The sequence below is a fragment of the Eupeodes corollae genome, chromosome 2 (genome assembly GCF_945859685.1).
Source record: "Eupeodes corollae chromosome 2, idEupCoro1.1, whole genome shotgun sequence".
Lineage (NCBI taxonomy): Eukaryota > Metazoa > Arthropoda > Insecta > Diptera > Syrphidae > Eupeodes > Eupeodes corollae.
The window spans coordinates 96,533,223-96,542,863 of record NC_079148.1 but is presented as its reverse complement, the minus strand read 5'-3'; the positions used below and the strand labels follow the sequence as shown (position 1 = coordinate 96,542,863).

Genomic DNA, 9,641 nt, shown 5'->3' with positions numbered 1-9,641 from the left:
GACCAGGGCCAGAGGAGCCTTCGCTTTGACGAAACGGCTGTTTTACAGCAGTCGGCTTGACCCCAGCGTGAATGTAATTTGTTAAATGGCCCTCATAAGGCCGATAATTGTTTATGGTTGTCCTATGTGGTTAACATAGCCGAATCTTCTTACGTGCATTACTATTCCAACGAGGTCCTGTACAGAGGGTCTCGAATCAACAGAATTGACAATTTCGTGATAAAACTCGCGCGATGATACATTGCAAGTGCTTTGTCTTCGGCCAACAAAAGCGCACGCTTAAGCAGCTTCATTCCCCCAGAGGCATTGTTCTTTTTAGATAGATGCGGTCTAATACAGGATAGATTGGCAGTTCCGTTAATCTACCACGTCAGACGAAGAACCGTGGATAGGCGACTCCTGTACAATCGGGACGTCATGGCACAAGGCGGAGCAGAGCTCCTTCGGTTCAGTAGGGCTGTGTCCGAATGGGACCGAACTGATAGGGTGAAGCAGGAGAAGTAGTTTTGGTGGCTTCAATCAGCACTTGATAGTCGGGATGGTGTTTAAAGCCTTGGCTTGTTTGATAGTTTTAGCTTAGTTGTATATAATCATGAGCTTTAAGCTGTAAGTCCCGACGCAAAATTCACCAAGTTGAAGTATGCGAAAGGACGAATTCTTGTGCACGCCGAGGAATAGACTGCCTCGGATTCGTTCAGCTACTTTTAAACGAGCTGCACGCGTTTTCATAGTGTTTACCAAAAATTAATCTGAAAAGTGTACGAAGTGTTGCGGAGGATGAGGATTTCATCCTCCACAAAAATCATAAACCATCCAAGACTCTTAAAATGTCCAATATGGACAGTAAAACCATAAACAATATAAACTATTACCAGCCTCTACAGGCATTGTGCCCAGATGAGTGCATGGATAGTGGAGATAGTGAACCTGGTGAAATTGTGAATGCAAAAGTATCCATTCCCCCAATCATTGTCTTAAAAACTAAGAGTGAAATTCTACGAGGCTTAATTGAAAGCCTAAAAATTAGTGACTATGTTATTAAAAACATTTCCTTGGCTCAAAAGGTTATGTGCTCAAGCATGGCATACTACGAACTTATTGCAAAAGCTTTTACTATCCCTTTACTATCTTTTCCTACATCAAAACAAGACAATATTAATAAAGCTGATATACCTTGAACCCTGAAGAAAACCTCGCTTTTAAAATAAGTTATAAATATTTCCTAACGTTGTTCAAACATTTATCTACTCATATCATTTACATAAGGTATGACATTGACTTTTTGTTAAGATTTTGAACGGGAAACAGCTAAAAATGTCAACCTTTAATCTAAAAAGAAACAACTAAATGACTTACCCTTTAGTTGTTCTAAACAGTGTTTTATGTGTTTATTTACGATTTTATAAACGAAAAAGAATTGTTTACAAAATCTTAAAATTTTATACACACGAGTACATTTGAAATCATCGACTACTTTAAGAACGTTAACTCCAATTTTCGGTCGTCACTTTCGTCCTATTTCAGAACTGGCTTAATTCACAAGCAAAATAACAGTTTGATGCGGTTTGCAAACCACCAGCCATGAAGCACACCTTAGAATCGAATAAGTTTAATGTGTGTGTCACTTTAAGCCAGTTTTGGGGCCGAGTTATCGAAATTTCGGTCCACCAACCAAATGTAATACTGCAATATTGCCCGCAGTGGCCATAGGGAGGAAGTTGAAAGTTTTCGAAATATCTTAACTTGCTTGGATTAAAAAAAAAATGTCCTCATTTGAAAACCTAATACTTGCTGATGGCTTTTGTTTCTGTAACTTCTATTCCATGTGCCCTTCTAGCACTATAAATAGATATAATTATCGACGTTTAATCTTCCTTTCCTTTTTAAAGAATTATAAGTCTAAAAATGCAGTCTTTTATACGTTTGAAAATAAGTGATATCCATACTCCTCCCTTAATATACCTACTGCAATTATCGCTCGAAGATATGCTATCACTCAAAGAACATTCCTAAGGCAAACAGACCCGCATTTGCAATACGTCCTTGTTAACTTGCAATTACAATCCACAAACACACCTAATGAATGAGCTCTGAAAAATTGCACGGCAATCAGTCTTTCTACTCTCGTTAGCTCTATGTCAATAATAAGCTGCCCTTTATACGCACAAACACATAACACAACAACGATGCACTTTCCTTTTTTTTCTGGATGCCAATGCCGCCTGATATGTCGGTGACGGTGTCGGCATTTATGTCAGAGTCCTTTCAAAACATCCATTGATAGGATGATACACATTTCGACAGGTGTATGTTTCTTTGAGCGTGATGCGGACGACTTGACGAGGGTTGAATATTATTGCTAAGAGTATAATATTGATATGGGCTTGAGCCTGAGTATGAGTCTGGCTTGAGTCAAAGCCAGTGCCAACAGGTGATTCAGATGGATTATTATTATTATTAAGTTATTAACGAGGATAGCACTCTGCAGTTCTGCACTGCTCAGGACAGCAGTTCTCATCACACACTCTTGTGTGGAGACTTGTTTTTTTTTATGTTTGTATTCACTCCAATAAACTCATAACAAGGTGGCAATGGCCAATTTTCTGATAATCTGATGGATTGGTGTGTCCTTTCGCTGTATAATCTTCGATGTTTTTAATGACTAATGAGCGAGTGTCAAGTTTTGAACATTTTATAAACGTATTTTAATGCAAAAACTTGTTTGCAATGGTTCTGGCTTTGCTGCTGAATGGATGCACGCGTTAGTTGTGGGAATTTTGTTGGTAACATAAATTTTAATAGCACTGAGAATTGAATATTTCAAGATTTTTATTCCAAATAGTTGGCAGGCTAGATAACCAAGTGTAGATATTTTCCACAGAAATTTTAATTAAATGAAATCAAAAACAATGAATTTAAAAAGATGTTACCAAAAACATGAATAAATTCTAAAAACATCTTTTTAATCTTGTAAAGGGTATTTTTTTCAGATATGTTGCTGCGGTCGAAGATATTGAGAGATTGAAAAGCAGGAATGAAGTTTGGAAGTATATAAACCTGGAACCGAAGTCTGTAAAGATGAAAGTGCAAATATCATAGCGGAACCGCAGTCAATTCTGAGAATATGAAAAGGACCACTTCTGCAGACTGTATAACGGCGACTACGACAACAATTAAGAAGAATGTCAACAATCCCGTTCTCCCAATTCAGACGGAGTAAACATTGCTATATCTAAGGCTTGAATGCCGAGCTCTTTAAAGCAGCTGGAGATAAGTTGATCAGGAGCATGCACAAACTTATCTGTAAGATATGGTCGGAAAAAATCATGCCGGATGGATGAAACTTCCAGTATTGTTTTCCACGATCCTGAAAATAGGAGACCCTCTAAACTGCACCAACCATAGAGGAAACAGTCTACTGAACACCGCTTACAAAATCTTCTCTGTATTAATATGTGAACGTCTAAAGCCCATCGTCAACAGCCTGATAGGTCCTTATCAGTGTTGTTTTTGGGTAGGAAAGTTCACAATCGATATAATATTCACATTACGGCAGATCTCGGAAAATAAACCAAAAACACCAAATCTACACCCACCATCTTTTCATCGATTTCAAGGCCGCATATGACAGCATCTACAGAGTTGTATAGAGCCATGTTTAGTTTTGGCATCCCTGGCAATCTCTTCCGTTTGCACAGGATGACCATGGAGAATTCACGCTGCTCCATAAAGGTTGGAAACAACTTAACAGAACCTTTCGATGTCAAAAAAGGTGAAAGAGTAGTACAGAGCTCACACGTCAAAACTAGAGGCACTATCTTTCGAAAGTCTGGCCAATTACTAGCATATGCTGATGACTTTGACATAATCGGAAGATCTCAGTGGGATGTCAATGGGGCTTTTGTGAGTATTAAGGCAGAGGCGGCAGAAATGGGTTTAACGGTTAATGAAGGCAAAGCAAAGTTAATGATGTCGTCAAGTAAGGACATACAACACCAACGCGTATCGGTCAAAACGTCACAATCGATAGACGTAACTTGGAGGTAACCAAGGACTTCGTCTACCTAGGCTCCGCTGTAAACGCAGAAAACAACACCAGCACTGAGATCAAACGGAGAATAACACTTGCTAACCGCTGTTTCTTTGGACTTAGAAAGCAATTTAGTGGCAAAACCCTCTCTCGAAGGACCAAAGTGTCGCTATATAAGACCCTTATCATACCCGTCCTGCTATACGAAGCAGAAGCATGGACTATGACAAAAGTGGATGAAAGCACATTGGGTCGTTTCGAGAGAAAAGTTCTTCGTGTGATCTACGGTCCCGTATGCATCGAAGAGAACTGGAGGAGAAGATTGAACTACAAGCTGTACAAGCGAGAAGAGATAAATTGCAATGACTTAGATGGCTGGGTCACGCGCAGGGAAACCAATGCTCCGGCCCGGAAAGTCTTTGAATCCACAACCACATGACAAAGAAGTTAGGACCAATGATTAATTTTTTTTAAATTTGAGGAATTAAGGGTTCTCTGCAGTATAATAACGGAAATGTTGCTTATTTAAAAAACCTTCGAGGTTAAAATGCGCTTCGTCACTCATAAATCATCATATCGTAATTCACTTCAAATAACGAGAGCCTCTTCAATGCAAATTCTGAGCGTCAGTGATTATCAGTGGGTTTTAACTCACGCTCGACGATGCGTCGAACGGAAGAAGGATTTATTTGTGAAGCCTGAGTTTGCTTGCGCACAAGAACAGCGGTTCTTACCCTTTTGTATTTTCGGAAGTTGTTACAGTACGAAGGGGGCCAGGTGGCTCCAAAGTACAAGCGCTACTTTCACTTTCGATTAATTGTTTTTGAAAAATGAGTTGTATGCGAACACACGCTAAAGGACACTCCTCTGCTCTATTGTGGAAACTAAATGCCATTATTAAACGGATCGAATGAGACCTCTCCGACTTAGTCACACTTAGCCTGCGTCGAGAAGGCCCTATTCTTGTGAACCACCCTGCATTAAAAATGATTTCGGGCAAGTGACACATTTCTATGTCAGCGATAACGAGCAGAATAGTCGCTTCCGAAGTGTCCAATATCTCGGGCTTATCAGCGTAAAAAAGCGACTTCACAAAGTAGTCCAGCGTTGTCAAATCCTACGGGCTTGGAGGCACATCACAGCACTCGCCAAAAATATCTTTCAATTAATTGATTGAGCAACAAATGCTTTGCTCGAACCAAACTATTATTTTGGTAACTAATTTGCAAGATTTGTAGAATGGCAAACAAAACAGTGCAAAAATCAAGTGACAGCTGTCAAAAAGACCAACTCGGAAAAAGTATTATAAGTGCGAACCATAGAACTACCGCACAAGAAATCTAGGTCCTATTTTTTTTAAATAAAATTAAACGGCTGGAAAAAATGTAATAAATAAAACAAGGTCTTGCAAATTGCACCATCTAAACTTATCTCAAGAGCTGCTTTTGATTTTGAGCACTTTTTTTCCAAGGTCTAATTGACACGAAAATTGAAGCAGTATGAATTGTACACAATTTTATGTGAAAAATTATCTTCTTGCGATGTCAATTAGCCGCCTTGGAGCTTCGATTTGACCTTAAGCACTTAAAGCCAATATCATCCCAGCAATTTGTGAGCTACAGTCCGAAGGCACCAACAAAGTTTTTGTAAACTGAATATTTTGCATATACTTGGTCAGTTGCCCTAAAAAAAGTTTAAGTCTCTTGAATATAATTAAAAAAGGGCTTTGAAAATATAGGCGACAGAACTATAACAAAATTCAGGGTCTTTATATGTGTCCTTGTTCAAAAAGTCTGGGGCCCTTTTCACTACAAAATTATGAGTTACCAGTGCCAATCTAACCTTAAAAGTTTCAACAAGAAGCCATCCCTCACTTACCGTAGTAGGATCCTGAAAAGAACAAAAAAGAAAATAAATTAATTAAATTTGGCATTTTACTTAATTGGTTAATTTAAAATATAAGTATTCAAAAGAAATCAAAACCCTAATTTAAGACAACGCAATGCTCCGTCCTCGTCTTGTGTGTTATTTTTTTTTATATTTTTATGAAGTGGATAATCATGAGATAAATCAAAGATATAAAATATAAACCACCAAACAATAAACTATCTTTGGGTCCTAAATAAAAAACCTGTCGATTTAATTTCGCTTTGTCGCCTACCTCCTGCCAGGGCTCAGAGCTCATTCCCATCAATTCATCTTCAGCCAACGTCACCGGTCACCGGATTATTTACGATTCAAATCAATGAATAAAAAGAATGAGCCAAATGACGTCTGTTGACGGCTGTAAACCTCCCATCAGGTCCGGCGACCATAAGACAATTTCATTAATGAATCCAAAATCCACAATCCAGGATCCAGAGCTCATCATCTCGAGATTGTGGGTCGGGCATGGTTTTACTAAACCACACATATCAAGCACCATCAGCCACCAACTAACAAGTGGTGTTCCCTCAAGCAATCTCCGTGATTCAGACGGGGCTCTCTTAATCACCACTTAAGATGACCATAAATTGCCATAAACATTCCCTAACCGAGCCTCAACAATAAATCAATAAAACAACCGAAATAATAATAAAAAATAAATTAATCATTTTAAATATTTATTTGTGGCTGCTTCAGAGTTGGAGCGCAGAGAGAGGTCCGATCGGGGCTGGAAGATCACCGTTTATGTAGGTGAAGTAACATCACTTAGTCGTAGCTCCCAGGGGCTTTTCTTTTTCAAGGAGTTGTGAGGCGACTCGCAATCACAATAAGACGGGCGGGTGGCCGAAATGAATGTCTAAGTGCCATTAAATGCCAACTTCTTCGAACAGGTATAATCAGCTGGCTGTTGAGGACTTTACGATAACGTTGCTATTGCTATTGCTATTGCTATAGCAGCAGAAGCAGCAAGTGCCACGAAGCACAGCTACGATAGGAACGGATGCATCAGAGACGGGAGCCAACGCTAATGCTATCGTCAACCGCCCAAGAGCTGTAATCCTTATTTTTGTACTTATTATTGTTATTGTTGTTGTGAGCGCTCGCACATTTAAATACGCCATAAAAGTTATCCTTATAGAAGAATTAATAAGCCAAATTGGCTATAAACCGATGAATAAGAGGAGGGTTCAGTTTTTTTTTTGGGGGCCATTTGGCAGAGTAAACAAGGAACTTTAAGTTCAGGCAAAATACAAAATCGCCATTAAATAAAATCCAATTAGTCAACTTAGAGCGATGTAATGCATCAACGAACGAACGGCCGGAGAACGGTGCAGTGCTCCAAGCACGATACAGGTCAGGTATTCAAATAAAAATAAGACTTCTTCCTCTTGAACATTTGATGGTTATTGTATCGTTTTACAGAAATGAGATCAATATATGGAGTCAGTCCTGTGATGGTGATGGCAGCAGACGTCAGGAATACCAAGGCAAGGAATGCTTCCTTAAGTTGATTTATAATTTCATGTTCGACATGATTATAGTTTGTATATGAGGTTTCCTGATGATCCTGTTTATTGCTTTTATTGTTCTTCTTCAGGTACAGAGCAATTATGATGTGAGAAACTACATTTCTGAGGGGAATTTGACTTTTTTAAGAGGCTGGCATTTAAAAAAAAATACACAGCTAATTTGGCAATACAGCGAAAACGGGCAAGAATGTTTTAACGAAATTATAGCTTCCAATAAAATGTTATTTAATAACAAAAAAAACTGTTTATTCCTGTGTATTAAGGATTTCAATGGATATAACTGATTAAAATAAGTCAGCTGAAAATTTAAATTCATTTTACAAAAATTGTTATGACTGATTAAAATTAAGTTGTTTGTAGATAGTTCAGTGAAATAAGGGTTTTACTTCGGAACGGGAGATATGAGATTTGTTTATACCCTCCTTTTGATGTTCCAAATGTTGTGAAAAAAGTGTCTTAAAATCTAGTCTGCCTCCTTAGTTAGAACACAAGAACTTTCCTTAGTAAGACCATCAGGACCATTATATTTTCTCATTCTCTTATCAGCCTTACCAATTCTTGTTACCAATATTTTTCCCTACGCTCAACCGTTCAGAGATAGGGTACAAAAAGTGCCCACCCCCTAACTTATATAAATCAAATAAAGAGCGAACAAAATATTGTCATTTATAAAACTTTTAAAATGTGTAAGCTTTATATATGATTTAGAACGCTTTTTTCGTCGTCCATAGGCCAAGAAATAGTGGAGATATTGACTTCCAAGGTTCAAACTCTATTTTTGGAAAAATCTCGAATTCCAGGTGTAATTGGGGTGGTAGATGGAACACATATTTAACATTTCACTTAACCTTTGACAAAACAGAACTGCGCTCGCAAACACATTTGTTGTAGAGTGATTATTTTCGATTTTTCCTTGTTTTGAATTCTGCTTTCGAGTTACGTAGTTCCTCGTTTATTCGAAAGTTATCAAAAGAATATATTCGGCACTACTAGAACTTTTCAATTGTCATTCGTTCGAAAGTAGTCAAATAGATAATTGTACCGAATGGTACAATTAAAGCAAAGGACCTTGTTGAATGAGAGAGAGCTAACCGTATAGATATTCAGGTTGTTGTGTTTGGATGATTTCATGCAGGTAACTCAGAGAGCGAAAGTTTATTAAACTGTCTAGGCTACAACCGCAAAAATGGACATTTGATCATAACGACGTAGATTATAAATATAGCGGGCAATATTGTTGTAAGCAACATTACAAAAGATTTCGCACCCATACAGCACAATTAGTAGTATAAGGGCCTTAGCAGCTAAGGTGGTCATCCCAAGTGAGAGTGTGATTATATACTACTTCTAGGTTTCTAGCAGTGCTAACATATTCAATGGTTTCGTCATCGAGTTTCAACAGGTTTAAACCCGATAGATCAAAGTTTTTGCGATAGATGAGGAGGGATGTTGATTTGACAGGGTCAAGGCGGAGATCTTTTTTGACCACTGTGAAATGCGGAGCAGATCCTCCTTCACCAAAGATACGGCATAATTTTTAGCCCCAAAAGGTCGACTTATCAGGAGCTACACATCACCAGCATAAAGATGAATTAAACAATGTTTAGCAACTTGTGGTAACTCATTTATGTAAAGTGAAAAGAGGATTGGTCCAAGGATAGATCCCTGTGGCACTCCACTCAAAACATTGAGAAATGTGGACGAGTATCCATTAGTCACCACGCATTGTTGCCTTCCGCTGAGATACGAAATAACAAGCTTACAGGACTCTAAAGAAAACCCAAAGTTAATTCACAGCTTTTTACAAAGAATTGAGTGGTTAACAATATCAGAGCCTTTGAATAATCTAAAAGTGTTAGCAATTTAACATGATCACTGTCCATAGCCATTCTTATTTCATCAGTTACAAAAAGTACTAAGTACAGGTACTTAACAGGTTGTTGATTGTAAGATATTTTTGGATCTGCCCCAGAATAGTTTTTTCAATCACCTTCAGAAGAAACGGAAGAATGGCAATCGGCCAAAATTCTGTAGCAGTACCTGTTTGCTTTTTGGGTATGGGAATAATCTTTTGTTAGGAGAACATAGAAAAATATTGACTTCAAATTATTTATCTCACACAAAATATTTCTATTAATATTTTTTCTTTAAATCTA

The 9,641-nt window shown here is 38.0% G+C and overlaps 1 protein-coding gene across 1 annotated transcript in view; it reads right to left on the bottom strand.

Annotated features, from left to right (window-relative positions):
* Nucleotides 1-5,704: 5,704 nt before the first annotated feature.
* Nucleotides 5,705-9,641, bottom strand: part of LOC129945132 (ankyrin repeat domain-containing protein SOWAHA) — a 263,503-nt gene continuing 259,566 nt past the window's right edge. The window contains exons 4-5 of the mRNA XM_056054791.1: nucleotides 5,858-5,920; nucleotides 5,705-5,713 (exon numbers count right to left, since the gene is read on the bottom strand). Coding sequence (XP_055910766.1) covers nucleotides 5,705-5,713; nucleotides 5,858-5,920 — 72 coding nt within the window. The remainder of the gene's footprint in view (nucleotides 5,714-5,857; nucleotides 5,921-9,641) is intronic.